Source organism: Macaca fascicularis, chromosome 3, assembly GCF_037993035.2.
Source record: "Macaca fascicularis isolate 582-1 chromosome 3, T2T-MFA8v1.1".
Taxonomy (NCBI): Eukaryota; Metazoa; Chordata; class Mammalia; order Primates; family Cercopithecidae; genus Macaca; species Macaca fascicularis.
Genome location: NC_088377.1, coordinates 168,197,988 through 168,219,335, shown reverse-complemented (window position 1 = coordinate 168,219,335; position 21,348 = coordinate 168,197,988). Strand labels below are relative to the sequence as shown.

Genomic DNA, 21,348 nt, shown 5'->3' with positions numbered 1-21,348 from the left:
TCTACCTCTACCCTGCACTTCAATGTTTTCTATGTGGATTTAAATTTGCAATTTCATTTTTAGCTCTCTGTACTTTGTCTCTTATCTGTCTTCCTTTTCAATTAGGTTTCTTAACTTTTCATTTCAACTTGCTCTTCTTTAAAATGCTTATTAAATTTATTTATACTTATGATTTAAAATGGTCATTGGTCCCACCAAGCTCATTTGGAAGATGGCAGCCTCCAGTACTTCTGCCCTTAGTTTCAGATGCCCAAAGTCAACTACAGTCAACGTTTTAAATTAATGGGTCCTTGATGTGTTTTACTCTTCTCTCCTGAATTAACTTGCTCACACTTACTTCTTACTTCTTACTTTTCTGCTATGTTTATTTATATTGATTTCTCACCATGGGAAATGAGGAATTATCTCCTTTATACCTGTTTTACCCCTGTTATTTATACTTCCTGTCCTACCATCTTCCCATTGTAGCTACACCATACCTTACATTATCATGGTTGTATAGATGCTGCTCATAACTGTGTCACCTGTTATGCTTTGATTACTTTTATTTTCTTGGAAATATTTTTGTTGTCCTTATAGCTAGTAACCATAATTTTTAAAGTTATCTGTTTAAATACGTAGTGTTTCTGTTTCGGTTTTTATGTAATTAAGATTCGTTTTTTACATACTTAAGGACGATTTATTCCCAAACTTTCTACCAGAGGACGTTTGGATAGTTAACAAGTTTATGTTCTTTTCTTTTCCTTTTTTTTTTTTTTTTTTAAATTATACTTTAAGTTCTAGGGTACGTGTGCACAACGTGCAGATTTGTTACATATGTATACATGTGCCATGTTGGTTTGCTGCACCCATCAACTCGCCATCTACATTAGGCATTTCTCCTAATGTTATCCCTCCCCCACCCCCCGACCCACGACAGGCCCCGGTGTGTGATGTTAAAGTTTATGTTCTTAGAGAGTCTCTCCAGCTTCTCCAATTTAGACTGGTACCTGTCTAGTGAACAGCACAGCTTGCATCCTAGGGTCTCCCTTGACTGTCATTCTGAGGACGTTCTTCGCTTCCTTTTTATGGTGGATTCACATCTTTTTTGTGGTGTGTCTCCTATTTCCTGTAGATAACTCGCCCTCTTCCTTCACTTATTTTCTTATTTAGGTTCAGCACATCAACTAGTGGTTTTTTAAATTTTGTTTTTTTGCTCTCCAGAATCTTTTATGATCTATTTGTTCTCGGGTTTCTGATATCTCTGCAAGATATAAACTAATTTTATAAGATATAAACATATGTTTGTATGTTGCAGTAGAATCTCAGTAGAACCTTTTAATCTAGAATTTCATATACTTTCATTCTGGAAAAATTTTGATATTTTTATTTAATAATTCCAACTCCCTATTTGCTTTTCCACGAATTCTTCTTATAAATATTGAGCATGCTGAAATTATCTTTAATTAACTTTTTTTGCGTAATTTTTTTCTCTATGTCTTTTTGCTTAAATTTCTGGGAGGTTATCTCAACTTTACCTTCAAATTATTCTACTGAGTCTTCGTTTCTGAGATTTCAATCAGAATTATAGTTATTATCCAGAATTATAATTTATTATGAATAATAATGAATGGTAATATATCATAGATATATTATTAAACATAATAATTATAGTTAATTTATTCTCTCATGCTTTCTGAATTTTTTTATAGAAACTTCCTATTTTAATGCATCTATTTTTTAACAATCTCTGAAGTTATAGATAACTTTAGATACCTCCCTCTCCATGCATTGGGGAAAAAGACTCGATTTTCCCCAAATTACTTTTCTCTCTATTTGTTTAATGTTGATTTTGCATGGCAGAATATTTCTTCAAACGCCCAGTGATCTTTGGACTTCCATTTATATGTAAGGTGCACTAAAACGCTGATTTAAAACTCTTTGCACTTGGATGTTGACAGCGAGCTTCATTGAAAAATCACCTAATATTACAACATTTTGATCTTTTATGTTGCTAAATCTAAAATTTCCCAAAGGCGAATCTTCAAATCCCTTGTTAATTGTATAAGACTGGTTAATAGTATTCTGTGACCCAGGTAGGAAAACAGAACTGGAAGACTCAAAACTCAGGATTCAGATTTTTACTTGGTACAACTAATTTCACGATGGTATCCCAATACCAACTGTGCCAGGTGTCTTGCGTCCAAGAGACCCCTTGATTTACTTTGTAGGAAGAGTTCCATTTAGGGTTACTTTGAATAAAATATGCTAAATTCATATAAAAATGATTGTGATATCTCACATAGAATGAAATGACTAGAATAATCCTAGCTGGAGTGTGTGTCTTACTGTAATGATTATGAGGGAAAAGGAATCACTAAGATGTAGCATTCTCACACCATGAAACAAACATTTACCTTATTCTAAGTTGTCCTGTGAGAATAAATCCTTTAAACAAATTACTACCAAATTATTTTGCTTCTTCTTTCTAAATCTGTTTTAAACTCTTTCTTTTCTATTCTCAGTGAACTGATCCCCTGGCCTGACTCATTCATTCCCTGCTCCTGTCTAAGGCCTCTCCTGTGTAGGGCCATATTCCCTTCACTTGGACTATTATTTTAAATGCCTTATGTTGACTTCGCTGTCTCCTATCTCCTCTGCTCCCTTTTCTGGCTGGGATGTTCCTGATAGAGTTGGTTTTCAAAACATTTTGGCTATCTATTATGGGTCATGCACTGCCCTGGGAGCATTGAGGAGAGGCAGTAAAATGTGATTCAGTCACCCTGGACTCGAATCTATTAGACATCATTTACTAGCTGTATGATGTGATGCATATCAACCACTGTTCTATATTTCTTTAAACAAAATAGGAGAAAAATACTTAACTCATGGGGTTACTGTAAGCATTAAATGTTAAGTGATTAGAACAATCTGACACATAGTATGTCCTCAGTAAATATTATTACTATTATTATCATCTTTATGTTTTGTTTGTTTACTAATATAATATAACTTGCCACTGAAAATATTCATTCCAAAACTCTTCGTCTATCTTTAACATTCTGAAGACACGTGTTCCTGTAACCTTCTATAGATTGCATTAAATACACGTTGAGTCATATGGGCTAACACTGAAATGGAAAAGTGTTTTGCACTGAACAGAACATCTCCTATATTGTTCAAAATATCACAGAATAATTTACAATGAATTATCTTAGTTTCTGCATGCACGAATCAAATGAGTACATGGAAAAAAGAAATTTACATAATTAAATGAAATATTCTCAAAATTCGCAGCATAGACATTAGAGAGTACTAGTTCTGAGCTGATTTTAGTATTATTAACTTCTACTTATTAGCAATGAAGGATCAATTTAATTAGATTTAGTTATCATGAAGTACTGACCATATAGATTCAATGTAATTATTTATGTATAACGTTTAAGTCATATTTTAAAATTTAGCTGACTTTTAAGTTCAAAAACATGAATACTATAATACTTTTAAATACTAGTCACAAAAATATAACATTAAAATAGTTAAAATAGTAGTTTTTATGGTAAACATTCAGATGAAGTAATCCTACGTGAAAATATTTTATTGAAGGAAATTATTTGAAACTCTAAATTTGGCCATCTATAATCTTATCATGAACATAGTAACAAAAATATAACTCAGTGGCTTCTAATTAAAAATGGTCACTCTGTGATATCCAAATTATAATTATGAGTTAAGATTTAAGGGAAAAGATTATTCTACTTCAATACTCTTGCAAAAATACCATATGTGCCCTGCATATTTGCATATGCACTGTGTTGAGGTGAAGCCTTATAATAAAGTTACTACATCCCATTTACCCAAAATATTACAAGTCTGACTTCCTGCACCCTTCCCTCAAACCACCTCATCCACAATACATATGCCAACATGCACACTCAAGGTGCCACCATCCGTGGACTTGGACTTAAGGGGAGAAGGCACTCTTTTACATGGCTTTTTCTGCATAGAACTGGAGTGAAAGATGGGGCACTTCATGTAACAATTACCAGAAACTACCATTAACAGCTGAGATTGTTGGAAGATAAAAGCAAGGAATAGCAGGTCTGGATGAAATCCAGAGAGGGTGACTTTTGACTTTTTGCTCATGATATAATTTTTGGACAGACCAACTATATTTAATGATGGGTAGAGAGTGGATATCTTTTCTCCAGTGCTCCTCTCAGTCCTAATAAAGGAACCTGCAGTTTCTATCTTTTACATCATCTGTTCATAAAATACTTTGAAGGCCAGGCACGTTGGCTCACGCTTGTAATCCCAGCACTTTGGGAGGCCAAGGCAGGTGGATCACAAGGTCAGGAGTTCAAGACCAGCCTGACCAATATAGTGAAACCCCGTCTCTACTAAAAATACAAAAATTAGCTGGGCATGGTGGCATGCACCTGTAGTCCCAGCTACTCGGGAGGCTGAGGCAGAAGAATCATTTGAACCCAGGAGGCGGAGGTTGCAGTGAGCTGAGATCATGCCACCCAGCCTGGGCGACAGAGTGAGACTCCGTCTCAAAAACAAAACAAAACAAAAAACAATACTTTCAAAATATTAATTTGTTAGGTCTTCCAAACATCCTTGTGAGGTATGCATCAGGGTACTTAGTCTCCTCAAAATTAGCTTCTCTGAAGTTATGGATGACATAATCTAGAGACCATACAGATTTAGGAAATGATAAGTTTAGTACTCCCATCTGCCTACTGCCTAAAGCCAGGCCTACTCAAACACTAAATAGAGAGAAGTTATAAATTTCTAGTCATAGACAAGTTTATCACATGTTCTGTTTATTAATCAAGTTATATATTTATCAAACATGGAACTCCTAGTAAGTCCTAGGTCTTAATATAGGGGTTGGGTATAAAAATATTTGGTCCTTGAGATTAATGTGCTGTCATTCTGGTGGGGAAATAAACACATCAACAGATAATCACCATATAATGCCAAAATGTTGCAATGAAAGTATGTCTTGGAGGAGGTTCAAACACAGAGAAGGAACATATCCACCTGTCTGGGGCAAAGTCGATAACAGAAGACTTCACAGAAGTTATCTCATGAAGGTAAACAGGGTCCCTAAATTTTCAAATCCTATGGTTATGAAATTTGACTGTCTTCATACATTACTAAGTACTTCATCATTCCTGAAATTAACTATTTGTTTGACCTCTTGGACTGTGGACTAAACTCTTCCCTAGTTACCATTTGATCATGTTTTTACATCATTTTCCGCTGGTCTTCCTGAGTGTGCTTCTTAAATTGACTGTTTCTAGTGCTCCATTTGTGCCATCTTCTTTTTGTACTTCATGTCTGTGGGAGAGAGCTCTCTTATAAATATTCATGACCTCAATTGCCTTGCATATAACTGTGCCTTTGAAATCTTTACCTCTAGGCAAACTTGACTCAGAAGCCCATGAACTAAGTCATGATCAGCCTTTCAAAACCAATCATTCCCTTGTACGCCCCTTTTCAGTGAAGGGTACCATACCTATTCACATGGCATTTTAGTCTTTCTTCATTCATTCAGAAATATTTATTGATGCCTATTAGGTCTAGTCATGATGTTAGGATCTGGAACACAGTGGAGGAAAATCAGACCTGATGTCTACTTTCCTGAGGAAAATAAACTTTTAATTAGTGGCTTAGCAAAGCACAGTTCATTACTTGCATGTGTCAGAATCACTAGAGGAAGGAGGGATTCTTTGAAACATGCCAACATAGGGTTCTTTCTCAGACCTATTGAGTTGTAATCTCTAAGAATGAGAAATATGCATTTTAAGTAAACCCTTAAGTGATTCTTAGGAATATAACCTAAAATTTAAAACCCACTTTTTATTTTATATATATATTTTTAATTAAAAAGTAAACTTTAATGTCGAAAATGCAAACTTGGGGAAGACAGAAAAGATCACACGCAAGGCTGTCACTTCACACTTGGAAGGTGGCACAGCAGCCGGGCAGAGGCGCTCCTCACTTCCCAGATTGGGTGGCCGGAAAGAGGAAAACCCACTGTTGAAAATAAAAATAAAATCAAACAAATACATAATCATGTACTGTAAAAGTCCATGGAAGAACACTAAAAGAACTAAGGAGGATTGCTAAATGATGGTTGCGCACTGCCTGGGAGTTAGACAGGGACAAGATCATGCATGGATGTCCATGTAGGCTGCTTTATTGGATTTATGCATGCAGTAAAAGGAAGTGAAACGCTAAAGATGAATGTCAAATCGGAAAACTGGATCCCATCTTTTCATGCATCTTTTGCCCTTACTCTACCATGATCTCTGTTGTCTTTACTGTATCTCAAATCTATCCTATCTTCTTCATCACCACCGCTTAGACACAGTCTGCAAGGTCTTGTTTTGCCTGACATTATGGCAGTATTTCTCTGATCCGTATTCTTGCTTCTCTGCCATCCTCCCTCTGATCTGTCACCACAGTGAACTCTCAAAAATTAAAAAAATAATACTATCATGTCATATATTTGCCCAAAAGTCCTTTAATCACTCACCACAGCTTTAAAGAATAAAGTCTGCAAACTTGGTGCTCCTTACAAAGCCTCATTATATGGCCACTGGCTGTCTCGTAGTCATACACACCGTGTTCTAATCATGCTGTATTGCTTACAGTGATTACAATGTGTGTTTGCTTATAGGATTCATCCAACTGAAATGCCTTTCTTTGTCTTCTCCAGTTCCATTTTATCTTTCAAGGCAGTCTTACCTTCCCTGAGAAACTTTTTACCCTGTGCTGATGCTGAAGTGCCCCAGCTCTATGTTCTCCTGGTATCCTTTGCATGACTTTTTAACATCACTTGTAATTTTTGTGATCATTACTGATCAATTGACTTTCTGTCCCATGGACTGTGACTCTATGAAAGAAGAAACTATTCCTTTCTGTATGTACAGCCCCTAGTACAAACCCACGTTTATTAGCTGACAAATGAGGCATTTTTGGACTATACTTTATTAATACGAATGCTGACCCTTTAGAGCCTATATTAGTTTTCTAGGGTTGCCACAACAAAGTACCACAGACTGGGTGGCTTAAATAACAGAAATTTATTTTCTCATAGTTCTGGAGGCCAGAAGTCCAAGATGTTGGCATAGTTGTTTTTCTCTGAGGCCTCACTCCTTGACGTATAGATGGTTTTCTCCTTGTGCCATTACGTGGCCTTCTCTCTATTCATGCCTGTGTCCTAGTTCTGTCTTCTTGTAAAAACATCAGTTATATTGGATAATGACCTACCCTAGTAATCTTATTTTACTTTAATTACCTCTTTAAAGATTCTGTCTCCAAATACAGTCACATTCTGAGATATTGAGGGCTAAGATTTCAACATATGAATTTTGGGAGGTACACAATTCAGCCCATGACAGAATTCCTTAGCACTAGCAAAGTATTTAGTGATTAGAATGCTATGACCTCAAGTAGCTCTTAGCTCCAGGAATCTTTCTTGTATGTACCCTTGTACCTGATAATCTGTATCTAACAAATTTAGATGGTCCTTGAAGAAGCAGCTGACAGAATCCTTACATTTTTCCATGGCCACTGCCATTCCTCAGATTCCTGTCGTCATCTTTCGTCTGGAATTCTGCAACAGCCTCAGCGTGACTGACTTCTCTCTAGTCTTGGACTCCTCCAGTCTTCTTTCTACCCTATAGTCCAGAGATTCTAAAACATGTCTCATCATCTTTGTCCTGGCTATATCCCTATGGAAGATCCCCACTACCTTCAGGATGGCATCCAAACTCCTCTCAATGGCTCACAAGGCCCTTCATGATCTCACATGTACCCTCTTTCCTGGCCTGTTTCTTGCTTCTCCATCCATTGCTTTTATCTACCTTCCTGCTATTCTTAATACTTTTAGTTCCTCCAGTTTGTCAAGGCTTCTTGAGACTGTATGTTAGTAATTTTGTTTTTTGCCTGATGTGCTGTTGAGCTCCTCTTCTGTGCCTTGTCTCCTGCACAACCTCCAGACTGCTGTCTGCACTTCCATGAACCTCGTCATCGTGGTTCTGTTGTGTGCTCTTCTAGCAGTTCCATTTCTTCATCCTTCTCTAAGGGAGCCTCGATTGGCCTTTGTTTTTCTCTCTCCTCATCTACATTGTGTCTGGAGGGCAAGAGCCATGTCTTAGTCTTGTTAAATTCTCACACTGAACTTTGTGCCTTGAACAAAATGGGCATGCAGTATGTTTTTGTACAGTAATAGAGGACCGAGTCTTAAAACCAGTTGAAAATATCAACTTAAATAGTCTCCACATTTTTAAAATAACAGCTTTATAGAGATAACTTACATGCCAAAAATGATCTCTTTCAAAGTATGCAATTCAGTGGTTCTTTGTATATTCACAGTGTTGTACATCCATCACCAATATCTAATTTTATATCATTTTCATCATCATCCAAGAAATCCCATACCCTTTAGTGGACATTCTCTATTTCCTTCCTCCCTAGTTCCTGGAATTCAATGGATTTGCCTATTCTGGATATTATATATAAAATAAAAACATGCAATATGTAGTATTTTGTGATTAGCTTCATTCATTTCTTAGTGTAATGTTTTCAAGGTCCATCAATTTTGTAGTAGGTGTCAATACACTATTACTTTTTATTGCTAAGTAATATAGATATACCACATTTGTTTATCCTTTCATCAGTTAATGGACATTTGTGTTGTTTCTGGTTTTCAGGGGTATTATTAATAATGCTGCTACGAACATTTATACACAAATTTTTTTGGGAACATATGTGTTTAACGATCTTTGATATATACCTAGAAGTGGAATTGCTAGCTCATATCGAAACCCTGTGTTTAGCTTTCTAAGGAATTGTCAAATTTTCCAAAGCTACGGTACCATTTTACATTGCCACATCAATGCAAATAATTCCTTCATCAATACTTGCTATTGTCTTTATTTTTTATTATAATAGTCCTGGTTGGTGCTCTGGTTTTGATTTAGATTTCCCCGATAGCTAATAATGTTAGGTATATTTTCATGCACTATTGACCATTTGTATATTTTCTTTGGGAAATGTGTATTCAATTTATTAGCTCATTTGTAATGGAATTATTTGTAATTGAATTATTGGTCTTTTAACTGTTGAATTTTAACAGTTTTTGAAAAATATATTCTGGACACAAGTTCCTTAATAGAGATAATAATGACTTAAAAATATTTTTGCCTGTCCTGTGGGTTGTCTTTTAACAGTCTTGGTGGTGTGTCTTGAACCACAAAATTATTTCATATTGATGAAGTGCAATTTATTTTTTTGTTGTTGTTGCTTCTGCTTCTGGTGTCATATCTAAAAAACACTGCCTGACACAAGGTCATAAACATTTACTCCTGTTTTCTTCTAAGAGTTTTTAAGTTTTAGTTGTTGCATTGTGTCTTGGATACTTTTTGAGTTAAGTTTTGTATACAGTATGAGGTAGGTGTCTAACTTCATTATTTTGCATATGGGTAGGTGTTTATTTCTGGACTCTCTAGTCTACGCCACTAATTTGTTTATTATTATGCCTGTACTATGTTGTCTTGATTATTACATCCTTTGTAGTAAGTTTTAAAATCAGGAAATGTGAATACTCCGTCTTTGTTCTTTGCTTTCAAAATGTTGGCTATTCTGGGGTCCTTATATTTCCATATAAATTTTAGGATCAGATTATGAATTTCAGTGAAGGAGCCAGCTGAGATTTTGACTGGGATTGTGTTGAATATGTATGCAGATCAACGTGGGAAGTATCGCTATCTTAGCAGTAGTAAATCATCTGATTCATAAACATAGGATTTTTTTTCACCTATTTATACTTTTTTTTTTCACTTTTTTCAATGATGTTTTGTAGTTTTTCCTGGGTAAGTCTTGTGCTTCTTTTACTAAGTTTATCCCTAGGTATTTTTATTTTCAATGTTAATGTAAATGACTTTTTTTTCTTAATTTTATTTTAAATTGTCTTTAAAATAGGAGAAGTCTTTGCACTTTTAAAGGTTATGTAGATCTGGAACATCACAGAAAAACAGAATTTCAGCCTGGGGATCATCTCAAGCATATTAAATTTTTGAAAGGACATGGGCCACTTTGAAGAAGAGAAAAATATTGTTTTCTTTGTGGTCACTTAAAGCTGTACATGACTAAGGAAATGCAGAATATTAAGGAATATATATATACACACACACACAAACACATATATATATAATACATATAATTATATAATTTTATATTCTGTTATCAAATTAACTGTGCCACATGTACTCATTCATGTGTGAATCATGTGATATGCAAAATACAATATTAAATTTTGAAATTTTAAGTACACATGCAGATTGTATGCATTGATAAAGCCTATTGATTACAAGAAATTTAATGAGTAATGGTTTAAAGATAATCATTAGTGTCTCTGGAAGTATTTGCACATGCAGTCTTCCATTACATAAGTCAGATATGTTGAGTTTCGAGTATCAGGGTGTCAAACTAGTCAACAAAATAATTATTAACACTATGCTTACATATATAGAGCAAGAGGAAACGTGTTAAGAATGGTATGACTAAGTATCAGTTATCTGTAAACATTGTATTTAAAATATTCCCACATCCTGCATATGGTAAGCACATTAACAAAGATACCACTTGATATTTCAGAAAAACATTGTATTAGAGATATTAGATTCAGAGTTCTGTAATGAATACTGAAAATTATTAATTGTAATGGAGCTTTTAATTGTTCAACATTCTTGTAATCCTTTCTTCAGGAGTCATTAAAACTATACAGAAGAAAATTATTCCATAAAAATTATATTCTTTTTAAAGAGTTTATAAAACAGTACTCTTAACTGACTTTTCTGAAAAGATGGAAAATTTAAAAATGCAAGCACACTTACCTGGAAACTTTGGTTTCATGATTGTTTGTGTACTTGTCTGCAGTAATAACAGGATTTGACAGCAGAAACCAGCTGATGACTTACATTTTCTGAAATGCACTGGATTGAAACCTATTGAATGAATCACTATTGGTAAACATTGTCAAGATAAGAATAGGCCATTGTTTTGTCCCTGGAAGATCTATCTATATAACTATCCCCCATTTGTTATACCATGTATTTTAGACTGAAAACATCTTAATAACAGAGTAATACCAAAGGTGAAGAAGGTAAATTTTAAAAATCTATAGATAAGGCATCTCTTTATACTTATAATGAAAGATGGTATAATTTGTTAATATAGCAATAAACAAAGGTTGAATAATCTTTGTTTATGCTTTGTAACAGTTGTGGAAATTAGGCAGTTTTCATTTACTTTCAAATAGTGTTGGCTTTAATTATTATTTAGCAACTATGTAAAATAAGTTGTTAGTGTCAAATATTACTGTATTTATAAGATCCTTGTTCAAGCATTTGTTATTTGTCCTTTCTCGAAGTGGATACTAGTTGGTTTGCAGACGTTAGCTATGAAATCAATTTACAGTATAGTTTAGCATAAATAGATTCCTTGATGAAAATGAAGTCATGTATATTTAGCATGTATATTTAACATATTTATTAAAACATAAACTGTAAACTATAACATTATAATCTCCTTTATAATGAAAATATCACACATATTGCTTAATTTTTTTTTTACTTAAAATTCATAGCTGTTAAAAATTGTGGTATTTTTCATAGTCTTATAACTTTATTTTTCATTTATGAAAAACATTTTTTCATTGGTATGAAACATTAAAAATTTATCAAGGAAAATTTCACATTTAGCTTATAATGATAAATACTTATCCTATGTGATGAGACTTATCTGATATAGGTATATTTCTTTTTTAACACGTCTTATGTTCTTCTGAGAAATAATACATATTGAGAATTAAAGCTTCCGACACGTGATTAGAGACACTGACCTTTAAGGTTTCTTGAAGTTTAATGTTTCCAACATATTTTTCTGTTTTTTTTTTTTTGTTGTTGTTGTTTTGTTTGTTTTTTTTTGAGCAGGAACATTGTAAATCTATGGAGGTTCCCAACAAAATGCAGTTTTGTTTCTACAGTAATTAGCTTTTACATATAACCTTAAAAAACATATTTTCTTATCTTGTAAGAGTCCATTAGGGTATAAAGTTAATTACTGAAGCACCCAGTGGAGCATTTCATTTTTTTCTCAGTGTTTTTTGAAAGAAATCACTGTGTGCTTCCATTTACCTTTCTTTCTTCCTGCAATCTTATAAGTAAATAAAATATAATATTTTTAAGTCATTAAAACTGAATAAGAAACTAGAGGGTTATAGTAGATTACATTTCTTTTGTGGTAAGCTGACAGGATAGATCTAATAGTCTCAAATGCCCTCATGAAGAAGCATCTACTTTCTCAAGGGCGGATGTCTGAAATTAAAGACACAAAGTCTCTACTCTACCTTGAAGAGATTCGACAGCCCTTTAAAAGTATTGAGCTTGAAGACTACGGTTCTCTGGCCTCAACGATTCACCCCAGATTCAAGAAAGGAAAACATTCTTAAGTAATCATTCATGAGAACAATTTCAGTCACCTGATTGTCAAAGAGTAAGCCACCATAAGAATGAGGAAGGAATATTGCTAAAGCTACATACTTGGGGCTGTTTTGGAAGTATACAGTAGCTGTCCCTGGGTGTGCCTGCTGGACAGATAACTACACTGATATTAAAATGAAAGTGGCCACCAAGTAGCTGAGTTTAATTTGAGCTGCATTCATTTTCTATTGTTGCAGAACAAGTAACTCCAAAATGTAGCAGTTTAAAACAATAAACCTCATCTCACAATATTCTGTAGATCAGAAATTCAGGAACAGCTTAGCTGGGTTTTCCTGGTTCAGGGTCTCTCATGAGGTTGTATTCAAGGTATCATTCATTCAGATGTCACCTGAAGGCTTGACTGGAGCCAGACGATGACTTTCTGGGCATCTCCTTCACACGCATGGGAAGTTGGTGCTTGCTGTGGGCAGGAGGCCTCCATTCTTTCCACAGGGCTGCTAAGAGTATTGATGATGAGTATTGGAGGGAGTTGGCTCTGGAGGTGGAACTTGGACACCAGACCAATCTGAGGGCTGGTTAAAACAGGGACAGGACAGAAGCAGCTTCCCATAAGACATGTCCACCATTGCCATGGCAGTTACAGCCTCTTTCTATGGCAATGACCTGCAACCCAGTAGTTATTACCCTTTTCCTAGAACTTTCTGCATAATCCCCAGAACTGCATAATCTGCAGAACTGCCCTGAGCTGTTGCTCTCTGCTTGTAGGGTAACTCTGCAGGAACAGTCGTGGAGCTCTAACACTGTCTAGAACTGGAACACTGCTGCTTCAGTAAAGCTGTTTTCTTCCAACCGCCAGCAGCTTGCCCTTGAATTCTTTCCTGGGTGAAGCCAAGAATTCTGGCAGGCTTGGTCCCACTTGGGGCTCGTCTGTCCTGCATCAGTGACACTGGAGTGCTTCCGCTCAAGTGAATTATCCAGCAGAGGCAAGGCTAAAACCAAAATGCCTTTTATGACCTGGCCTCAGAAGAGACATACCATCATTTCTGGAATATACTATTGTTTACACAGACTAGCCCTATTCAAAGTGGGACGGGGCCACAGGAGCACATGAATTTTCAGAGGTGAGCTTAGTGGGGGCCATGGTGGAGTAGACTGCCACAGAGTATAGTAATTATTTTGGATTATCAGTAAAGGTGAACTTATGAAAAGAAGTTGTTCTTTTTTTCTGAAACATTCCTTCATCTCCCTTTTCTGTGCCTCTTCAGCACCCTCTGTTTCCAAATCCCAGTACTTCTAAGCCGTATCCTTATTCCTCAGGGCTCTGCTGTGGTGCCTTTCCTATCCTTTCTCCCTCACGAATTCAACAAATACGTATTGAGGGCAAATTGTATGCCAGTCACTGTTTGTTCACACCAGTGAAAAAATTACTCATTTCATAGAGCTTACCTTTTATAGTAGCTGCTTTTCATAGTAAGTGGTCTCCTGTCATCCATAATTTTCAGTTTTGTCCTATTAGCATTCTGCTAAAATTACTGTATGTCTAGTAAGAAAACCAAATTCAAGGTAAGAGATCAATGATTGGCACTATCTCTTTCATGAACTGCTTGTATTTCAATAGAGTTATTCTATGATTTAACCTGAAAGCATAAGGTTGGATTTTAAGGCCCTGAGGCAGATACTGAGCAAAGTAAGGAAAATCTCATTTGTACTAATTTCCCTGCTTTAAATCACCATAGGGCCACTTTTGTTCAGTAAAAAAACATTGCCATCAACTTATCTCATTCAGCATGGTGTTTTGCACAACATGAAAATGGAAGACTAAGAAAAAAAGGATATTTCAAGCCTAAACAGGGGCACAACACATTAATATAGTTATCTGCATGAACACATGAGGAAAGTCAGAGATTAAAGTAACTCATTTTGCCATTTCCTTTCAAAATTGATGCAGTGCGATTTGAATTTCTCTAAGTATGGTAGAAAGACATGGATCATCTTTTATATATGTTTATATCCTAACCCAGTGTTTCAGGGATTCTGCCATTTATATTTGTGATTAACTCTAAAGCATCTTTCTACGGGGCTTATTTATTTTTGTATTTTTTTTTTTAGTGTTAAAACTGTTTCGACCAATACATCTTTCTCCAGATGTCACATTGGTCAGCATTGAGGGGGTAAATGGAAACTAATGACGCTCATCAAGTTGATGAGGTGAATGATATGTTGGATCCAGTCACTTAACACTTTCATAAAGTCAGTATCAGGGGTAAAACCTAGGCTCTTATCATGGTAAACTGTATTTGTACTGTCAGCATTCTGTGATTTATTACAAACCCGTGGCTAGGATTAGGATATTATAAATGGGGGAAAAATGGAAGGCTCATTAATTTTTTATACCCACAGGTGGAACACATGCAGTGGGCTCATAGAGAACATACTCACCCAGCGTCGGTCTGCAGCCTGCCGTGTAAGCCGGGGGAGAGGAAGAAAACGGTGAAAGGGGTCCCTTGCTGCTGGCACTGTGAACGCTGTGAAGGTTACAACTACCAGGTGGATGAGCTGTCCTGTGAACTTTGCCCTCTGGATCAGAGACCCAACATCAACCGCACAGGCTGCCAGCTTATCCCCATCATCAAATTGGAGTGGCATTCTCCCTGGGCTGTGGTGCCTGTGTTTGTTGCAATATTGGGAATCATCGCCACCACCTTTGTGATCGTGACCTTTGTCCGCTATAATGACACACCTATCGTGAGGGCTTCAGGACGCGAACTTAGTTACGTGCTCCTAACAGGGATTTTTCTCTGTTATTCAATCACCTTTTTAATGATTGCAGCACCAGATACAATCATATGCTCCTTCCGACGAATCTTCCTAGGACTTGGCATGTGTTTCAGCTATGCAGCCCTTCTGACCAAAACAAACCGTATTCATCGAATATTTGAGCAGGGGAAGAAATCTGTCACAGCGCCCAAGTTTATTAGTCCAGCATCTCAGCTGGTGATCACCTTCAGCCTCATCTCTGTCCAGCTCCTTGGAGTGTTTGTCTGGTTTGTTGTGGATCCCCCCCACATCATCATTGACTATGGAGAGCAGCGGACACTAGATCCAGAGAAGGCCAGGGGAGTGCTCAAGTGTGACATTTCTGATCTCTCACTCATTTGTTCACTTGGATACAGTATCCTCTTGATGGTCACTTGTACTGTTTATGCCATTAAAACGAGAGGTGTCCCAGAGACTTTCAACGAAGCCAAACCTATTGGATTTACCATGTATACCACCTGTATCATTTGGTTAGCTTTCATCCCCATCTTTTTTGGTACAGCCCAGTCAGCAGAAAAGGTAAGTGGCAGAAAATGCACTTGACAACTTTTTCCTGGATTGAACATCTTCTTTTAGGATGCTTTTCCTCCTTTTATTTGGTTCACTTATATTCTCTCAAGATGCTTCAGTCTGTGCTATTCTTAGTGTGTGTGTGTGTGTATATATATCCATCCATCAAGGTCACATTGCTTTGAATTTGTGTTGACAAAGCCTGATTTTCCATGAAAAACACTTTAATGTGTCCTCCTTGGCAAGGTTGAAGATTGACAGGGCTCACATCACTTTCTGAGTCTCCCTTCCCAGCTCTGCTATCTGCTAACATCACTGTTCTTTTCCAAATGTTAATTAAAAGAGGGAGGAAGAAAGGGCAGACATGGTTCACAGGGGTGAGCTGTCCCTGAGATATGCCACTGCATGACAAATGCCTTCTTTTCTGTTCTAATGTAACTCTGGGATAAAGCCATTGCTTGGTAATTATGATGATTTTAGCCATGGAAGCAGAGTTTATAGTGAAATAATCGCACACACATGCAAAGACTGAATGGCTTTGTTCAGTCTGAACCATCTTACTATTTCTTCTCAGTCCCCATTCTTGTTGCTTTTTCATATGTGGAAGTTGATGATGAGGGTAAAAAAAGCAACCATGGACAATTATATAAAGCAGCTTATACATTTTAGAAGGCGAAGATCAATGGACTCCCCCAATGTAATTTCTTTTGTCACTAATCTCTTGTTAATGCTTTCCACATAAAATACTGCTGGTAAAGAATATCTGTATAGGAAGGGAGTGTTTGCTGAGTTGGATGTTGTAGTTCTATGTACAGAAAAGCAGAGAACTCAGGTGAACTCTGAATTCCACGGTTTCGGTAGTGGGATGGAGGTAAACCAGCTTGAAACACAGGAGAATGCTGTCTTTCTGTAATGACAGCCCTTCTGCCCTGACGGGCATGTGAGAGAGTTCTTTCAGAGTGAGGACTTGATTGTTCCATCCTGTGCCACCAGAGATTGTGAGAAAAATGAAACATCCTGGGGTAATTACATTCCCCAGGCTATAGCATTCCAAGGAGGTTCTGCATGACCCAGCAGAAAATCCCAGCAAATTCACAGAAAATTTCCACAACAAGGGGACAGAAAGCTCATTAGTATGAGTATTCATCCCTCCCTCAATCAATGTGGCCTTCAACTATTTTTGGACAAATAATGTACTTCAGCAAACTTGCTGCTGAAGAGAATAAACTTCTGATTCTATTAAATATGTTTTTTGAAGGAAAAATATAAAAAATAACCATTTTCTCTCAGAACAGTAACACTGCAGAGTTGTAGATGCCCCCTGAGGAGCAGTGATGAAGATGATAAGAAATTCACAGTGAAATGAACACATGAATATGCCAGAGGGTGGAGGTTGCTCTGTGTTGCTGAGACTGTGGGAGTTGTTCATTCACTTGAAAACCTGGGGGTTATGTGTAATTTTATGGCTATCTATATAGCTATGCCTATGCCAACATGATTGAGTGTGGCTAGCAAAATTCCTTTTTCTTTCTTAGCTTTCTTAAATCAAACTAAATCTAAGAAGCACTCGGAAAGACACATTATAAAATATGTTAATGGATTCATTTTGTATGTATAATATAGTTGAATGTAAAAAAGACTAAAGAAATCAATTAAGAAATGCTAACTCTAGGAATTTTGAGAATATTTTAGAGTCCACAAATTATTTAGTCATGGAAATGTCGAATTCAGATTAGCTCTACATCAACGGCTATCACGTTATAAATAACTAAGATTTTGGTACTGAAGTACTTCATAAAATTATGTGTTACCCTAAATCTACATCTGAAAATTTGCTACCTGCTACTCTCTGTCCAAGTTTCTTTTATTATTCAAGACAATACATAAAATTATTGACAAGTCTAGACAACATAGCAAGACCCTATCTCTACAATAATAAAAATAAAAAATTAGCCAGGTATGGTGTCGTGCACCTGCAGTCCTAGCTATTCAGGAGGCTGAGGCAGCAGGGATGGCTTGAGCCCAGGAGTTCAAAGCTATAGTGAGCTAGGATCATGCCACTGCACTACAGGCTGGGCAGCAGAGTGAGACCTGGTCTCTACCAAAAAACAAAAAAATGCTCTAGAATGTTTACGTTTTCACATTGAGTAAATTATTGACATGAATATTAAAAATGAACAAAACTTGTATGTCTCTACAAGAAGGCTTTAAATATGTTGTATTGACCTTGGAGGGCCAAAGAGCTGGTCAGTCCTCCATTTTCATTTGTATTGTTCAGACAGTCAGCCCCATGTTGTCAGCTTGAAGTGTTTACTACAGCTAGCCAGCGCACACATCCATTAACCCAGCAGCTCCTTATTGAGCATTGTGTCCGTCATTGAGCTAATTATTGAGCCCATGTCAGTCGGCTTCTCTGAGCCTCCTTTGCAAGGCTCAGTCTGGCTCCTAGCTCCTGATGCCTGCCAGCACCAGCAAGGTGCCAGGCTCAAAGTCAGAAAAGGATCAGGCTCAAGGGCAGGAGAAGATGGTGAGGGGTCAGATCTGTGATGAGAAAGCAAACAATAGAACTGTGCATTCTGTGACTGTGCATTGGTGACACCGAATTTACAACTTATGGAAGAGCAAAATGTCTTCCAGTATGCATTTAATTGTTTCTTCTCAGAATAACGTCAGAGAATGCATCGAACCATACTGGTCTCTCTGAAATTACAAGAAGCAGGAATAACAACTTAGTTGAAAAGTTTAGACAGATGTTTTGGGAAACGTTTGGGTAAAATCAAGTTATAAAGGGACACTTGTAGCAATTATGAAAACAGACAGCTTTCTGAAGTATCTTTATTCAATGATATATCATTTAACTTCCCCACATTCCTTTGTCCTCTGTTTTTGAAATCAAGATGAATCATTCTTCCCAATAGATTTTAATAACATCATTTGTAAGTACTGCTGAATTCAACTAAATTATGGTATAAAGGCACCTTTTGTTTCCCTATAGAAAAGTGGTGTGAAGGAAGGGTAGACCACTGAGGCATAGCCATACAATAACACAAACTCATATAATTGTACTGAAAAGAGAAAAAAATTAAAATGTAATTGACTTAACAGTCAGGAGAAGTATCCTTAGGGATGGTAAGGGGCTGTAAGGATGGCAGAAATCTCTAAAACACATATTTTATCATCCTTAATTGGGCTCATAAAATCGAGATAATCAGACAAGGGTTACGACACTGTCAACCTCCAGTGAGCACTGTGCGTCATCTAGGGCATTCGATGGAAACAAAACAAAACACCCTCGAAGTGGAACAGAAAATAAAACTGAAAAAGGCAAGAAAAGAAAAGAAAAGAAAAAACCTCCAATAATCTCAAACCAGCTTTGCTTGCAGTGACCTCAGGATGCATAGCAGCTTAAGTCAGAAACCTGGGTGTCACCTTAGACTCCACCCTCTACTCACTCCTGCGCCTTTATTTCCTCTTCTCACTTTTAAAAGTCATCGTTCTCAATCTGTGGCCAATAAGCAATGTCTGAATGAGTATGTCTCTTAACATACAGCTCTTCTTATAGTCCATTCTCAATAAATGCCTATTCAATGAGTTAATATTAATGATATAATAATATAAAGGCATATTTGTGATTTAAGTTAGACTACAGCACAATGGGAATCTTCTGTATGCATCTTATTGTAATCTCCATTATAACAATTTTTTTTTCCTGAAAAAAATGATTTCCCATTTAATGATGGGTCATGTATATTTTTTCCTAAAAATTTGTCATTGTCACTTAATTTCACATAGGGCTACTACATGTTTAAAGAGAAGAACAAGAAAGAATTATTGTAGTTGTCCTTTGTTTCATCCATAATTCACAAAGCAAAGGAGAACTGATGCAACTATTGAGATACTTTTGCCATATCACCCCTCTTGTTCTTTTTCTGTATTTATCTACTTTAGGGGCAGAAGAATGTAGGGCTACACAGGTGGGCCAGTGGAGTAGGAAAGAGCATAAGCTCCTGAACATGAAATCTTGGGTTCAAATCCTGTGTCTGCTAAATCGCTGAGAACACATGGGCAAGTGCCTATGTATCTATAGGTGGTAATGAGTTCCCCCCGGACAATACAAATTCCAATACAAAGCAATGTAAAGCAACCCCCTGCCATCGCACCCAGCCCTGTTCTCGAGCTAGAGAAAACTTGAGTTCATATATTCTGGGGAAAAGCAGGAAGAGGGTCGATTATTTAAAAGAAACACACATACACACACACACAACTTCTTTTGTCTCTGTATGGTGTGTTTTTTGTACTAATAGATACCTCATATTTGTTTTGCTGAAAGTTACATGACAGGAGTCATGAAAAGTGTTTCATGCACATAATAGGCAGTGAATAAATGTTGGCTATCATTATCATTTGGCTGTTACCCATGCACTCAGCATAATATTGAGTCTGTAATAGGGACTTTAAAAACTATTTGTTTAATAACTGAATATATTCAAATGAATAGAGTAGGAGGATGTGATTTGATTTATCCAAGTAATTGTCTCAATTTCTTCTGCCAGGTAGATCATAGCTTAGCAGACTCCCAGCTGAACTGAAAGTGTTTTCTTACTTCTTTTTTTTTTTTTTGAGATGGAGTCTTGCTCTGTCGCCAGGCTGGAGTATAGTGGCACTATCTTGGCTCACTGCAACCTCTGCCTCCCAGGTTCAAGTGATTCTCCTGCCTCAGCCTCCCAAGTAACTGGGACTATAGGCACACGCCGCTACTCCCAGCTAATGTTTGTATTTTTAGTAGAGATGGAGTTTCACCATATTGGCCAGGATGATCTCGATCTCTTGACCTCATGATCCACCCATCTCAGCCTCCCAAAATGCTAGGATTACACGCATGAGCCAGTGCACCCAGCCTGAAAGTGTTTTCTTAAACATAGAGCCTTGCCCGAAGAGTAGATCTTACAGATTACAGCAGTTAAAGAGGGCTGTGAGGGAGAGAAGAATCTGGAGCATTTGGAGACAGGACAGAGTTGTTCCTGAGGCATTGTGTACCTGCCTTCAAATATTTAGCAGACGATACTGGAAGAAAAAATAAATATCATCAGAAAGCAGTTGCTGAAATCTTTGTATTATAATTTGAAATGTGAATAACTCTAATAAAAGTTTTGAGAGGTAGTTTGGAGATCAGTAATAAAATTCCTGCTCTAAGGAATAGTCCAGATGAGAAAAGAACAGCCTGAAAATCCTGCGGAAAGAGTGTCAATAACCTGGACAACAATGGAAGAGATTTGCAGAATAGATCAAACCAGAGGAAAATTTTCAGCCGTACCTTGTCTCCTGACATTTCTCCATTTCCTTAAAGGAGGGCAGTAGAAATGATTATCAGTATCCACATTGCATGTTTGTAATAATTAAATATTGCATATAACTATCTAGGCTACCTGTTGGTAAACTATATACCATTTTCTTTCCCCCCCGCCTTTTTTTTTTGAGATGAAGTCTCGCTCTGTTGCCCAGGCTGGAGTACAGTGGC

The 21,348-nt window shown here is 36.7% G+C and overlaps 1 protein-coding gene across 1 annotated transcript in view; it reads left to right on the top strand.

The window, feature by feature from the left end:
- Positions 1 to 21,348, top strand: part of GRM8 (glutamate metabotropic receptor 8) — an 814,595-nt gene that overhangs the window by 695,857 nt on the left and 97,390 nt on the right. Inside the window, exon 9 of the mRNA XM_074036649.1 lies at positions 14,904 to 15,839. Within this exon, the coding sequence (XP_073892750.1) occupies positions 14,904 to 15,839 (936 nt within the window). The remainder of the gene's footprint in view (positions 1 to 14,903; positions 15,840 to 21,348) is intronic.